Source organism: Ursus arctos, unplaced genomic scaffold (genome assembly GCF_023065955.2).
Source record: "Ursus arctos isolate Adak ecotype North America unplaced genomic scaffold, UrsArc2.0 scaffold_9, whole genome shotgun sequence".
NCBI lineage: Eukaryota > Metazoa > Chordata > Mammalia > Carnivora > Ursidae > Ursus > Ursus arctos.
In genome coordinates this window covers 42,953,021-42,968,840 of record NW_026623111.1, presented here as the reverse complement: position 1 = coordinate 42,968,840, position 15,820 = coordinate 42,953,021, and the positions used below count along the sequence as shown (strand labels likewise).

Sequence of the window (15,820 nt, the reverse complement as noted above, 5' to 3'; positions counted from 1 at the left end):
TCATAGCGGAGGAGCCTGACGTGGCGCTCGATCCCAGAACGCCGGGATCACGCCCTGAGCCGAAGGCAGACGCTTAACCGCTGCGCCACCCAGGCGCCCCAGGAAAACAATTTTTTTTTTTTTTAAAGATTTTATTTATTTATTTGACAGAGATAGACACAGCCAGTGAGAGAGGGAACACAAGCAGGGGGAGTGGGAGAGGAAGAAGCAGGCTCACAGCGGAAGAGCCTGATGTGGGGCTCGATCCCACAACGCCAGGATCACGCCCTGAGCCGAAGGCAGACGCTTAACCGCTGTGCCACCCAGGCGCCCCCAGGAAAACAATTTTAAAATCCATTCCCTTCTCACATTTTCCTAAATTTTCCCACCCCCTGCCTCAAGAAGCTACATTTCCAATTTTATTGCAGCAACAATTAGTTGAAACATTAAAAAAAAAAAATGACCACTAAGAAGTGGCAAAAAGGCAGTTATAATTTAGTAAGATTTCCAATGAGATAGATTCCCAGGATGCATATAGCAAAAAGAAAATTTTAAATAATGAAATAAAGAAGAAAGAAGCTATTTTCTCCAGCTTTTTCACCTTAGGACCCATGCTACATCCTACACATTCCATTAGTTCACCAAGAAAGAAAAAAGTTCATGTAGAATTTGGAAGCAAATGACTTAGGTTTGAGTACAAGCTTGTCGTTTGTGTCTTTAGGTCATGGGCAAATCATTTCACTGCCAAATGCCAGTTTTCTGATCTGCAAAACGAGTATGAAAGTTATTAAGAATAAATGAGAATACTTTAGAAAAATCTATGAGCTGTAACGTATACAAATGCAAGTTATTTTGCTGGCAGTATTTCCAAAAACCACTCAAAATTTCCCTTTTCACCTAAGACGACCGACCAAAAGGGGACAAGGAAGGACTCAGATGGCAAAGTTTCAAAGTTGAACAGTGGTTCAGTGTCAAAATGACCACAATCACTACCCTTGCCCCTGGCAACATTAGGAACCCAAATCTGTGTAAGAATCATATAAATTTTTCCCAATTAAGAAAATATATATTGATCAACAAACTGAAAGTGCTGATTAAATAATTCCTGCAAAATACTTACTACACTGCTACTGAATATACTGGTTGCCGGTTTAGCCAAGGGCTAAAGTTAATTCAAAGCAAGTTTAGGAATCAAATTAACTATTATCAGTAGCTATTTTTCTTAATGTCTGAAATCATCAAAAGTGCACTGTGGCACAATCACTTCTTTTTACATTTACAACAGGATACTGAAAATTATACAATCCTGTATGCTACTGACATAATTTGTACGTTACTGCTTTAAACAGCCAAAGCCTGCCTTAGTAATCACTTTTTCAAATCTAACCAAATACAGGCTGCATCTTCAGTAAAGAATTTACCATGACAGAGCATTAAAAAGCATGGCCCTATTACAGTTACATAGTAAAGGATAAATGAATATAATAAGTAAACCTCACACCAAAGGCAGTTGACTCAAGATTATCAACTTCGGGGCACCCCCCCCCCCAAAAAACCCGAAAAACAAAAACAAACCAGGCCATACTTTTCTTCCGACGTTATTTCAAATGTTAGTGCTTTCACACACATATTTTCTGATCTAATGACATTGGAGACAGATTTTATCTATGAGAGTGAAAGCCCTAACATTTATATCCAGCCCTTTTCCCTCTCTCCTGAGTCTGTACAGCTTGCAACTCGTCAACACCAGCTTCTAAACTACGTGTCCCTAGCAGATTCATCCCTCCGATGCGGCCCTAGAGAAAAAGCTCCCTCAGCAATACTGTCTTGATCACTCCCCTAAAAGGAAGGAGAAAAGGTGGTGATGTGAGATATTTGCGAATTAAGGAGTAAAAACGGAGGAGTCGAGTAAGAAAACAGTGTGAAAGAGGCGCATGGAGTTGCGATCTCTTTAAATTCCACCCTCGCTACCCCGCGGAGGGTAAAGAGGGAAGTACACGTGGCTCTAAGCAACCCAGGACCCAGGGTTGATCAGGTGGAACAGAGGGGCTGCAACCCACGCCTGCCCCGCGATCCGGCCCCCGTGCAGCTGGCGGCGCGATCTCCAATTCCCGAGTCTACTCGGAGGTGGTCGCGCGCGCCGGAAGGAGGCCGCGTCCTCCCTGCGGCCTGGGCCCGCCCCAGCGCCCGCCCCGACACTTACTCTTGTTGACGGTCTTAAGAGCGCGCGTGAAGTCACCGTTCTGGCCATAACGGTTCACTTCACTCCAGAGCGCAGGCACCGAAACCCCCCCGCCGCCGCCGCTCGCCATCTTGGAGGAGACGCGAGGAAGGGGCGGGACGACCTCTGCCCCGGAAGAGGATCTCGGAGGCGGCCAAGCGGGGGAGGAAGCCGGTGGTTGCTAAGCGTTTCGGAGTCGGAAGCGCTCTTATTCTTGAGTCAGGGGCGGAGATCGTAATCTCAGAGGTCTTGGCTAGAAATTTGCGTGGATAGATAGGGTTGATACACCTTACCTGAAACTGGTCTGAAGAACGAGGTGTCGGACCCCGGGAGGGGGAGTCGAGAAGGGATTCACCAGTTTCGGCTCAAAGCAGCCTGCGTTTCTGGGGCTACCACTGCCGGCGAAGCAGCACCCTCGTTGCACGAGGCGGAGCTGAATGACGATGTAAGGAAGACAAAAGAGGCCTATAGAGTGGTAAAGTACTAACTAGAAACCTTAGGGAGCCCTTTGAAGGAAAGTGGGGATAGAGACGGCTTCTCTTTCTGCTGGAGAACACTTCATAGAGGAATTGTATTTGAAAAGGATCTTAAAAGATGATTTAGGAAAACCTGGGGTTGGGTAAAATTCTAGCAGAGAAGCGAATATGAGGAAAGGCACAGAGGGTAAAAGAACCAACAAGTGCAAAGCACGTTTGATGAAACCCCCTTGGCTGCCCTGTGAGCTCCAGTTCAGGTACAGTCGGCAATAAAGCCAAAGGATAATGTGTAAAGGGTGAGAATGCCTAGGCTCAGTTCCTGGCTCTGCGTGCGACTCCTCATGTCTGAATGTGAGCAAGTTATTTATGAGTCCCAGTTTTCCCGAGTGTAAAATAGGGAAAATATTATTATTGTTCTGGGGATAACAGATACTTCATGCATCCTGGCATTTACTGGCACTCAATACAAAGACATAAGAGGTTTAGGGTTTTTGTAAAAGCTTAAATATAAATATAAAGATATGTTTGAATGTCAGAACGCAGTACCTGTTGAATGGTCTTAAAAAACAGGACATTTTAATGAACGCCTCTGCAGACTGAAATATTGTCAAAATCCTACTAACTCCTGCCACTTCCTCTCTTTTTCCCAGCATCTTATTCTTTTTATCCTTCAATATTTCTGTACCTGGTTCCATATTTTAGAAAGTTACTTCTTTGACCTTGCAGACTAGGCGACATTCCCGTTACTCTCTAATATAGCTCTGTACTTCTGAGCACTCATTTGAAGCCTGTTTATATGGACTATCATTTCCATGAGGCCAGGGACCATATTTACACTTACCGCAGTATCTCTAGGATCTAGCACACTGCCTGGCACATAGTTGGTATTCAACTTTTTAACATGAGTTTTTGCTTATTTCTCCCCTAAGCTGAGTTCCTTCAGGGTAAAAGGTATGTCCAGCTCATAGTTGTGTCCAGTGGTGCCTGGTACATTTCATGTCTGATCAGTATGGTATAATGTAAAAACAGCACTACTGGTCTAGTGAACTCTATCTCAGGACACTATAAGCTCTGTGAATTAGTAAAAATCATGGAAAGAGTTGTGGACTTTCATTTGAAAGACTGTGCAACTGTCACAGTTTTTAAGCTAATTATGCCTAGATTTCAGGGGGGTAAGGGAGTTCCAGATGACATCTGATATACCCAAAATTTTGTGTGAATTTTTCTGAGGAAAGGTTTTGTCGCTTTTCATCGAATTCTCCAAAAGTGTTTTTATGCAACAGCCCCACCCCACCCAAGGTTAAGAACCACAGCCTTAGTGGTGATTACCTTAACTTCTCAGAAGATTGACTTTATAAAAGGATTCAGTTTTAGTTTCTGCATCAGTCTTGATGCATATACTATGTAGCTTCCAGAAATTCCTCAGAATTCTGGTATGAATTCCTGTGGTTTTATTTCTTATGTCCTTTTCATCAGGTTTTGTTGCAAACTGGATGAAAGTATATGGATTTCATCTGCCTTTTTATCTGCCATTTTTGAGACGAGTCTTCCAGAGTGGTCTTTTAAAGCATTTATCTGGGCACCTGGGTGGCTCAGTCGTTGAGCGTCTGCCTTCGGCTCAGGGCGTGATCCCAGAGTCCTGGGATCGAGCCCCACATCAGACTCCTCTGCTGGGAGCCTACTTCTTCCTTTCCCACTCCCCCTGCTTGTGTTCCCTCTTTCGCTGGCTGTCTCTCTGTCAAATAAATAAAAAAATCTTAAAAAAAAAAAAAAGCATTTATCTGATGCCACTCTTCTACCCTCCAGATGAAATCCAAAAGCCTATCATGTAACGTCCTTTATGGTTTGGCCTCTGCTTTCTCTCTCCCCAATCCACATAGGTCTTTTGTTACTCACTCCCTAGTCCCCTTGCATGTTATACTCCTCTAACATTTAGTTATGTGTGGTTCCATGTTGCCGTAGCTATGGGAGTTTGCACATTTATTCATTCAACAAATATTTACTAAATGCTTCGTATGTGTTGGTGTCTGGCATTATACTGGTTGATAGGAACACAATTAAAAAAAAGACAACCCAGTATACTTGGAATATATTTTCTAGTTGGGAGAGATAGGCAATAAACAAATATATACTATGTTCAGTGGTAATAAATTCAATGAAAATTAAGGTAAGAGGGATTAAGAATAGAGTGCAAAGAATACATTCATTCACAATGTATACTTGTTCCTCCTTTTGTGTACTCAGAATCCCTGATCATTTACTCCATATTAAGACAATGTAGTGTTTTGAAATTGTCTGCCCCTGGAAGACTCCCAAGATTCATTGAGGGCAGAAATTGGATCTTGTTAATTGCTGCATCCCCAGGATCTTGCACATAACCGGTACTCAAAACCTTATTTTTTGCACCAATGCATTTAGCCATTTGTGAAGCTTCCATGTATAGTATCTTGTCATTTTATCCACTTTGTGAAGCAGGCAGAAGAAATATTTAGTGGTACCTTACAAATGAGAACTGAAGCTCACAGGAATGAGCCCAAGGAAATCTTTTCATTCTACTGCTATTTTTACTGTACCACAACTCCATGCCAAGTAATTTGAGGTTGTGGGGAGTTAAATGCAAAATGCACCATTAAAACATTTTCATTCTGGCTTCCCAAGAACTGCTGGGCTGAAGATGAACTGTGGATAAGCCACATTATGCTGATTCTCTGCCCTTTTTCCCTGTTTAGAAATGAAATCAGCTGAAATTAAATTCAGGGTGATTAAAATTAAATTAAATTATTAAATTCAAGGTGATTTTCATGGTGAATCAATTCTACTCATACCATCTTCTACAGTCTGCCAAAGGGGATGTTACATAATGTACTCTTGTGTCAGGATATACTTTACATATGTTGACTCGTTTAAATCTCCTAACAGTAGAGGGAGGGAGTATTATTAGTCTCATTTTACACTTGAAGTAGAGGCATAAAAAAGTAATTTACTGAAGGTCACATCATCCTTCACCTGGACTATAATAGCTCCTTAACCAGTCTCCTTACTTGTCCACACAATAGCCAGAGAACTTTAAAAACATGTTAAATATGTCACATCATGCCCCTGCTCAAACTTTCCAGTGGTTTTGCCTTTCATACTTTAGGCCTCTAGGTCCTAAGTGATCTAGCCTTTGCTTACATCATCTCCTTCCATTCTTACCTTTGCTCACCAGAGCTGCAGCCAACAGTGGCATGTTTGCAGGTCCTCAAAAAGACAGAGCTGTTTTACTTCCTGCCCCTAGTCTGGGTACTTCCCCACATTTTTGCATGACTTGCTCTTTTACATCATTGCGCTGCTCTTTGCAAAAAACCTTCCTCTTATCCCCAGAACTGTCATATCACCTTGGTTATTCTTCATAGGCACTTATACTTCCCTAACTCTACCTAAGACATATTTTATGGATTGTTATCCCCAATAAGATTTTTGTGACAGTGGGGGCCTTCTGTTCAGTGCTGCTTTCCTAGGGCCTAGAATAAAACCAGGCAAAGCATGTTATTTCATGAATAGATGAATGAATAAAGCTTCACACAACTTATCTTTGTCTTTTATTTGGCTATAGTGTTTACATTTCAGAAGGCTTTAAAGCAACAGCAATTATAAGCATGCCTTTATGATACAAACTACTGTATTACTTGGACAAATTTTTCTTCCTCTTTTTATGTTCACCTACAAGCCCAAAGAAAGTAAAATCACCCAAAGATGGCAAACCAGGTAGGTTTGTATAAGTTAATCTAACAGTTAAAATACTTTCAAATATTTTCTCTAGTATTAATGATACTACCCTACTGAGGATATACATACTCTAAAAATCTAACAGTGAAATTGATAATGACCATTGAAATGGTCAGTCCTATCTACTTGTCTAAATCAGTGTTTGAAATTTCTCACGTACTGGGGCGCCTGGGTGGCACAGCGGTTAAGCGTCTGCCTTCGGCTCTGGGCGTGATCCCGGCGTTATGGGATCGAGCCCCACATCAGGCTCCTCTGCTGGGAGCCTGCTTCTTCCTCTCCCACTCTCCCTGCTTGTGTTCCCTCTCTCGCTGGCTGTCTCTGTCAAATAAATAAATAAATAAAATCTTAAAAAAAAAAAGAAATTGTACTGCATCAAAGCAGGTGGAATTTTTGCAGGTGGAGATAGAAGAGCTGAAATTGCAGCCAATGACAACTATTCAGAGGCCACAAAACCAAAGTTTAAAGATGTTAAAATCACATCTTTTTTAATTGTTCTTGTGAACTAACGTAAAAGAATGAAGCAGTACATAATTTTTACAATTCTCCCATCTCTAGCAGACCACTAGGCATACATCAAAGCAAAAGGCAACATAAAGAAATAAAGTGTAAGATTACATTTTCTCTTCTTTTGCAGCTTCCAATTCAACAAAGAAAAAGGGATTTGGGAAGGTTTCATAGATGGAGTGAAGATGAAGCTCTGGTAATAGATTTTAATGACAGAATAGATTTTAATAGTTCTAAGAAATAAAAGTACATTGAATGGATAAAGATGTGGTATGTATATACAATGGAATATTACTCAGCCATCCAAAAGAATGAAATCTTGTCATTTGCAATGACGTGGAGCTAGAGTGTATTATGCTAAGCAAAATCAGTCAGAGAAACACAAATACCGTGTTTTCACTCATGTGGAATTTAAGAAACAAAACAGATGAACATATGGGGGGGTGGGAAGAGGGAAATGAACCATAAAAAGACTCTTAATGATAGTGAAAAAACTGAGGGTTGATGGAAGGGCGTGGGTGGGGGATGGGCTAGATGGGTGGTGGGTATTAAGGAGGGCACTTGTTATGATATGCACTGGGTGTAGTATTTAAGTCAAGGATCACTGAATTCTACTCCTGAAACCAATATTGCAATGTATGTGAACTAAAGAATTTAAATAAAAATTAAAACTAAAACTTTCAAAAAGGAAAAAGAAAAAAAAAGAATTAAAAGTACAGATAAGTAACAGTCCAAAAATTATGAGGAAAGCAATTCCCTTGATGGATTGCATCAATGATTCTTAAACTACAAACCATGGATAGGCTTCAAGGGAATGCAAAAACTGATGGAATCTGTTGGTAAATTTTGTGTGCAATTCTCTAGGGAGAGAGTCAAGGGCCTAATTCCAAAGGAGTCTATGTTGCAAGAGATGGTAACAGTTTATAAGTCCTTGGACAACTTCAAGATGTTGAGAATGAAGACCTTCTAGATCAGTCCAATAATGTAGAATTTGACCCCCACTTGAGGCTTTTGTACAGAGGATGGGTAAACTGGGTAAATTCAGAACTCTGTAGTAAGTGAGATGTAAAATGTGAGAGAGAAACATTAAGGATGAAATAACACTTCTGATTTGGGACAGAGAGTACAGCCAGTTAACAGGCTGGATGGCAGATGAAGTAAGTTTGGACAGAAATGAACTAACTACAAGTCTACAAACATAGAGCTAGGAGTCAGTAATGCTAGTTTTAGCTGAAGGAGTTTCTCCAACAATTACTTGTAAGTAATAGACTCAATAGTAGGAAACGTCAATACTTAAAGGGAAAGAAAAATATAACAAAAACATCAGGATTGAGATAGGAATATCTTAGTGTCAGTCAAAGGAAGGAATGGTTATGACAATCATACCCTACCCCATGAGATGAGGTAAAAGAAGTGATAAGAGATGCTAGCTTGTTAACAGTTCAGAGGGAGGTGAAATGGTGTAGACAGTGTAAGCCAGTGGCAAGGATCTTAACAATATTTCATTTGTAGCAGAGATTCTTTTTTTTCCCACACTTAAAATCACAGTTTTGTTTTTGTTTTTTTTTTTTTTTAAGATTTTATTTATTTGTCAGAGAGAGAGAAGAGTGAGCACAAGCAGGGGGAGCAGCAGGCAGAGGAAGAAGCAGGTTCCCCACTAACCGAGGAACCTGATGCAGGACCCTGGGATCATGACCAGAACCAAAGGCAGACACTTCACTGACTGAGCCACCCAGGCATCCCTGTAGCAGAGATTCTTAACATTTTTATCCTTTGGATAAAATCCTTGATTGTCCCCTTTCCATAAAAGTGAAGACATACATAAAATTATACATGGAAGTTTAAGGGGTTCATAGACATTCAGATTAAAATTTAGTTATCTATAAAAAAGTCCTCAGGTCTGCATAATGTAACAGTGATTTCCAAATATGGTTTATAGATTGATGATGAATTATAACACCTCTCAGTAACAACCGCTCCTTTAGAGGTCAATCTTACTGGGTACCCTCCCCAGACTTCTATTGTTGTAAGAAAGAAACTAGTATGGTTATCAACTAGGAGATTCCAATTTTGGAAAATCATGGTAGGCTGAAGATTGTTAGTTTGGCTAAAACATGTATTATCAGAATTAAAAGAACTTTATGATCCATAGAGGCACCCATTATAGCTAAGTAAGATTTAGTAAATCTTTCATCTGGAATGACAAAGGTGACTCTACTTTTTTTTTTTCCCATGGGATATTGCCCTGACATCCATCAGAGAAGTTTTCAGAAAAGTACCCTTTCTATGGCTCCCACAGTATCTTTTCATCTTATTTCATGTGTCTTCCCTACCCCCAACACCAATCTCAACTTTAAACAAATAAAAGCAAAACAAAACAGCATCCTGGTCTATAGCTGGGGATAAATACACATCTATTTTGAGATACTGACTGCAAATAAAACACCACACCCTTAAGATTTTGTAAAGATCATAATATAAAAGAGGACTATATTGCTCTTATCACTCTAAGATACAAACATTTTAACTTTTTAAAACTTACGGGTTGAGATACAGAAGGTCAAGTGTAACTTTAGAGCTCTATAATAGGACATTATTAGCATTTAAGGAATACATTTGGATTGTTATCTACCTGTGACCATATAGTAGCTAAGAGATTTTAAAAGTGTCCTTATAGTAATTTCACTTCCTCTGAAGAAATGTTAATATGTCCATAGAGTCTACTGATCCATGAATCTAGAGAAGCATTTATTCACTAATAAATTTTACTGTTTTCTTTGATTTAAAAACTTTCCATCTTGATTTTTTTCTGAAATGAAACAAGAAATGTAGCTCTTCTTAAAAAAAAAAAAAAAAAAAAAAGCAATGATGTTTTATAAATTGCCCTCTCGGATTTTCTTGTCAGCCTGCTTCAAGGAAATCCATGTGTTCAATATACTTGCTCGCAGTTTCGCCCATACCAAATGGTTGTTTAATCCAAATATCTGAGCAGCAAACTGAGCTGATCCTTCTGGAGAAAGTATGGTTGAACAGCCAAGACCTATTGGTTCAGAAAGGGAAAGACAGAATATTAAGCTGTCAATTAATAATGAAAAGAGCACTTAGTAAACTTTTTTTTAAAGGTAATCTCTACACACAACATGGGGCTCAAAGTCACAACCCCGAGATCAAGAATCACATGCTCTACCAACTGAGCCAGCCAGGGGCCCCTAGTAAACTATTTTATACTCAGAAAAGTCCTGTTTATCACAAACAATAAAAAGCTATTGTACCATCCTTGTCTAAAGTGGGATCTGCAGAGGAGTTCCATCTCTGCTACTGAGTGGTAAAGTGATTGTTAAGAGGATTAGTAATATTTCTCTACCATGAACAGGTATTTTATATATATCATCCATCACCTTAAGATTTTATATGTTTATTTGACAGAGAGCAAGCGTGCAGCAGGGGGAGCAGCAGGCTGAGGGAGAGGGAAAAGCAAGTTTGCCAAAGTAGGGAGCCCTATGCGGGGTCCAATCCTAGGACCCTGGGATCATGACCCGAGCCGAAGGCAGACGCTTAATGACTGAGCCACCCAGGCACCCCCATCTATCACTTTTTCACCGAATCCATCTGCAAAGAAATTCACCCTTTTCGAAGTTCTTTTCACATACAGTAAATCTTTAAATCACTGATGAAAGACAATAGAAATAAAACAAGGATCAAGTGGACAGAAGCACCTGTTCTTGGATAAACTTGAGGTATGTAAATTTTTTTGATAATTTTCTAGCTGCTACTTTTGTCTTTGCACTTGAACTATTCTAACATCTTTAAGCAGTAAAAAAGTTAAAACCAAAGAATAATTTTATGGAATACCAGGTTCTAAGTAAATTTAGTATTAATAAGATCTAAGAGAGTAACTTCCTTGGGGGCCACATGTTTACTCAGGCAGACTTTCTATTATGGAGTGGTACTATTAAGCCTGTGTTGCTCCAGTGAAGTACTAACTAGCTTACAGATCCAAAAGTTCCATTTCCCCAACAGTCTTGGAATTCATCAGGCTCTTTGACTCCCACTACCTCCAATAAGAATCAAGTATAAATCACAAGGCAAATTTATTAGTTTGTATTAATAAATCAATTTATGCAGCTCCATCACTTACTATGTGACATTGGTCAAGGTACTTAATGTTAACTTTAGTGTCCTTATCTATTAAGATGGGAGTATTCAACAAGTTAATATAGATAAAGTGCTTGGAGCAGTGCCTGGTGCATAGTAAGTACTCAATGAATGTCAACTGTTAGTAATAGTAGTAGTATTCTAGGTACAGGGTTCTACTCTAGTAACTGAAATACCTGTGCCTGCACTGCTCAGGACTCCCTTTCTAACATCATGAAAGCTTAATTAGCAAAAAGTTAGGTTATCTAGTGAGCATGCTATAAGAGAAAGAGAAATAGTTTTCAGTATTTTACAAAGGCCACATAAAACTTTTCCTCAAAAGATTATCCCCAGTTCTAGCCACCAGAATGTACAAATCTTCCAGAGTCCCTCTGTCTCCTTGGACAGTACTAGATAAAAACTGCCAAATTTTTGGTCATCACATTCTTCCTTTTTTAAACTCCACTGATAATACCTATACTATTCCTCTGGCATAAATTTAGTTATACTTTCATTTATAGCCATAGAAAATTTTTAACTAGAGAAGCTGATACAATCAGATGTCCAGCTAAAGATCTAGTTAAAGATGGATTAATCACAAGGTGTATCCCTGAAACTGTATAAAGACAGCAGTAAGTAGCTGAATGTTATATTAAAAAGTTTGTTCAGTATGTTTACTGATTATAAATCAAATATACTCGGCTGTAAAAAATATTTTTATTAAGGATATCCTATTTTTTCTATACTTGAATTAAAGATATCTGCCAAAACTTTAAAAAAATAAAAATAAAAACAGTAGTAAAGGGAATAAAGAAAATAGACATGAACATGTAAGAACAAAGAAGTAACAGTGATAACTTTTTGTCAGCTGAAAAGGAAATGGAGTGGTAACTAATTCAGTAGACCAAGAAAATTTTATCCTGAACTGGAAGCAGGGCAAGATGAGAAACAATGTGACCAACATTAAAAAACCCATGCAAAGGTTGAGGAATTAGTGGCACCCAATACCTTTGAAGGGAGAGGTGGGGGGTGAAAATGGGGCTAAAAAAAAAAGAGGACTGGCTTAAAGTCAAGAAGCAGTTAGGCCATCAGATCTCCTGCGCCACTCTATGTACCTGAGCAATTGCCCTTTTTTCTTTCCTTTTTTTTTTTTTTAAAGATTTTATTTATTTATTTGACACAGAAAGCCAGAGAGGACAAGCAGGGGGAACAAAAGGGAAAGGGAAAAGCAGACTCACCACTGAGCCGGGAGCCCAATGCAGGGCTCAATCCCAGGATCCCAGGATCATGACTTGAGCCCAAGGCAGACGCTTAACTGACTGAGCCACCCAGGCGCCTCCATGATTATGATTTTAAAACTAGAGTTCTGGGACACCTGGGTGGCTCAGTCAGTTAAGCATCTGCCTTGGGCTCAGGTCATGATCCCGGGGTCCTGGGACTGAGTCCCACATCAGGCTCCTTGCTCAGCAGGGAGCCTGTTTATCCCTCTGCCTGCTCTGCCTGCCGCTCCCCCTGCTTTTGCTCTCTCTCTCCCTCTCGACAAATAAAATCTTTAAAAAATAAAATAAAATAAATAATAAAAACTAGAGTTCTTACTGTTTAGAGAAGCATATTTAAGTATAAAATGCTATGCGTGCTTGAAAATAATCTAGCAGAAAGGGCTACAGATGTAATTTCTGCTACAGATGTAATAAGATATTAAATGTTGTTTTTTTTTTTTTTTAAAGATTTTATTTATTCATTCGACAGAGATAGAGACAGCCAGCGAGAGAGGGAACACAAGCAGGGGGAGTGGGAGAGGAAGAAGCAGGCTCATAGCGGAAGAGCCTGATGTGGGGCTCTATCCTGTAACGCCAGGATCACGCCCTGAGCCGAAGGCAGACGCTTAACCGCTGTGCCACCCAGGCGCCCCTAAGATATTAAATGTTGAAGCTGAATAATGGGTACATGAGATTTCATGTTATTCTCTCTACTATTGTGCATATTTGAAATTCTTTAAACAATTTTTTGGGGGGGGGGGGTGAAAGAGAAGGCCAGCCTGAGCAGGAGGGAGAAGCAAAGAAAGAGGGAGAGAGAGAATCTCAAGCAGGCTCCATGTTCTTCACGGAGCTCGATCTCACAACCTGAGATCATGACTTGAGCTGAAATCAAGAGTCAGATGTTTAACCGACTGAGCCACCCAGGTGCCCCTTTAATAAACAATTTTTTAAAATTCATGTGTCTTACCACTGGGTAGTCGAAGAGAAGACCACACATCCTGAGCTCCCCAGTCTGGAGTGAGTGGAGGGCAGCTGATAACTGGATATGCAGTGTTACCAGACATCACTGGTCCTAAACCGTTGCTTCTGCCTGCCACTGCCACAAATACAGTAGGAATGCCATCCCCTAGGGAAATTACACATTTGTAATTGAATTGAAAGGAGATTTTAAGATAGGTTAAAACAAAATGCCTATGTGTCTTAACTCCTTCAGTTCCTTTATTAGCAGTTTCCAGAAAAAGCATAAATAAGACACTATTATTACATACTATCTTCAATATATATTTCACTTCACCACCTATTATATCTCAAGTAAACAAAGTAGAAAGAATAAGTTTGGCCATCTTTGAGATCTATAGTACAACAGGGTACCACAGTATTAGTGAGGGAATGGCTCAAAGGCCCTTCTACTATGGCTGCTTAGGCTCACCGAAACAAAGAATGACACCACTTGAACCAGTGTCTGTCCTGTTGTCCTTCAACCAACAGAGTATAGGGAGACCTTGTTAATGGAGACTGGAGGTTCAGGGGCACATTATGAATGAAGGAAGGCAAATTCAATAATATAGTACCCAAATATTTAAGACCCTTCAATATATTTTCTAACATATCTCTTAAACATTTCATTCTTTGATAAATTTTTAAGTTATTCCTTTGTTTCTTACCACAGAGATTCCTAACCTGGAATCCAAAATTTTATGTATTTGCACTTTTCTGGAGAAAGAGTTCAGGCTTTCATAGGTTTAAAAGAGAGGTCTCGGAATTTATCCCAGTTCCTTGCCCCCCGCCCCAAACCTTAATAACTATGCTCCTATAACAACTACCTCTAGAAAGCAAGCTCAAATCAACATTTTTCCCAGTTGAAAAACATTTGGTTATGTCTCCAGGACTCCATTATTTTAGATCAATACTATCCCATCAAGACATTTCTTTTATATACTAAATTCTAAAATTACTCCTTAATTTCACATTCAACTACCTCCTAGGAAAGGTTGACCACTAAAAATACTTGAAAAGATCTGTTGTTTCAACCTCAGCCTTCCCAAAATTGATGTGGGGCCTATCTTCTATTGGAGCATATTAGAAACAATACTTCAGGGGCTTCTTATTAGGTAAAGACTCATTCTAGCCTTATTTTCCTCCCATGTTTCACTTTCTTTTGGGGAGTGAGGACCTCTACTCTTTTATTTATTTATAACATTTTTTTAAAAACTTGAATGCCATCAACACACAATGTTGCATTATTTTCAAGTGCAGCCATGTTGCATTTTCAATTCTTTTTCCCTGACTGAAAAAGTGCCTAGAGAACCTTATACTCTTTGGAAGTGAGTATAGTGAAAGCCTAGGCTATCACATTTTCCCCTGTGGAAATGTGGCAAATTCTTTTTCAGTATTACTAGTCCAAACATAAAATTTTTTGTCAAAATCAGAATTTCCTGAAATGCTCTAGTTATGTGACATTTACCTTCATACTCTGCTTTAATCCTCAGAGTTTCATCTGGTCCTTTATGGGCAGATGTTACCCGAAGTTCACATGGAATGCCAAAATTTCCACAAGCCTTCTTGATTTTTTCACAGTGACTGAGATCGGAAGATGAGCCCATCAATACTACAACTCTGCACTGACTTTCTGATTTCAGAAGCAACTGGAAAAGAAAAACATGAATATGCACAAGAAAACGGCAAAAATGGATATAGAATTGAGTAACGTAAGAATAATCAGTTTACAGAGCTATAGTAAAATTACAACTGGACAGAATATTTTCTTTAATAGACCAAATTCAAGACAGAGACAAACAGAACAAAATAATTTATTTTTCAAAATAACCTCTTTATATAAAGAAAAGTGGTCTTCATAATTAAGACCTAAGGAGTAAGATAAATCAGATAAATTATATTTACTATTACAATAAAAAGCAAAGATAAATACTCAACCCTTCTAATTAATATTCAGGAAACTGTAATATAAAATAGTTCATCCTTAGATTTTATTCCATTGTGTTTAATGGAGGCTTTAAGGCATAATCAGCCAAAATAAGGAGATCATACTATAAATCTTTAAGTTAGGTGCTCAGAATTCAAAATACATGTTTCCATGGAAATGATGTTCTGAAAACTAGCTATGACCTTTGGATAACCACAAATCCTATTCAATTGCCATGGAATTATAGTAATAATATCATAAATCTAAAAGATTTATTTGAGAGAGAGAGAGGGGAAAAGGGAGGGAGAGAGCATGGGGGAGCAGGGGAGGGGCAGGGAGAGGGAGAGAGAATCTCAAGCATACTGCCTGCCAAGTGCAGAGCCTGAGACAGGGTTTGATTCCAGGACCCTGAGATCATGACCTGAGCCAAAATCAAGAGTTGGATGCTTAACATTGCAACTGAGCCACCCAGGCACCCCGATAATACCATAAATCTTAAAGTGACATTTTAAGGTCACATGGAGTTCTAATTCTCAACTCTACTTAATGGAATCCA

General features: G+C 39.3%; 2 protein-coding genes and 1 long non-coding RNA gene across 4 annotated transcripts in view; 1 reads left to right on the top strand and 2 right to left on the bottom strand.

Moving 5' to 3' along the window:
• SRP72 (signal recognition particle 72) overlaps positions 1-2,339 on the bottom strand; it is a 29,115-nt gene extending 26,776 nt beyond the window's left edge. The window contains exon 1 of the mRNA XM_026508952.4: positions 2,183-2,339. Coding sequence (XP_026364737.2) covers positions 2,183-2,291 — 109 coding nt within the window. The 5' untranslated portion in view covers positions 2,292-2,339. The remainder of the gene's footprint in view (positions 1-2,182) is intronic.
• Positions 2,340-2,652: 313 nt separating this feature from the next.
• LOC130543261 (uncharacterized) lies at positions 2,653-6,861 on the top strand. The gene is made up of 2 exons (XR_008958475.1): positions 2,653-5,057; positions 6,386-6,861. It is a non-coding gene; the product is annotated as an uncharacterized LOC130543261 (long non-coding RNA).
• PAICS (phosphoribosylaminoimidazole carboxylase and phosphoribosylaminoimidazolesuccinocarboxamide synthase) overlaps positions 6,245-15,820 on the bottom strand; it is a 42,566-nt gene continuing 32,990 nt past the window's right edge. For both annotated transcript variants that reach the window (XM_048211758.2, XM_026508950.4), the window contains 3 exons: positions 14,806-14,986; positions 13,309-13,467; positions 6,245-9,988 (listed from right to left, as the gene is read on the bottom strand). In XM_048211758.2, the coding sequence (XP_048067715.2) occupies positions 9,822-9,988; positions 13,309-13,467; positions 14,806-14,986 (507 nt within the window). In that variant the 3' untranslated portion in view covers positions 6,245-9,821. The remainder of the gene's footprint in view (positions 9,989-13,308; positions 13,468-14,805; positions 14,987-15,820) is intronic.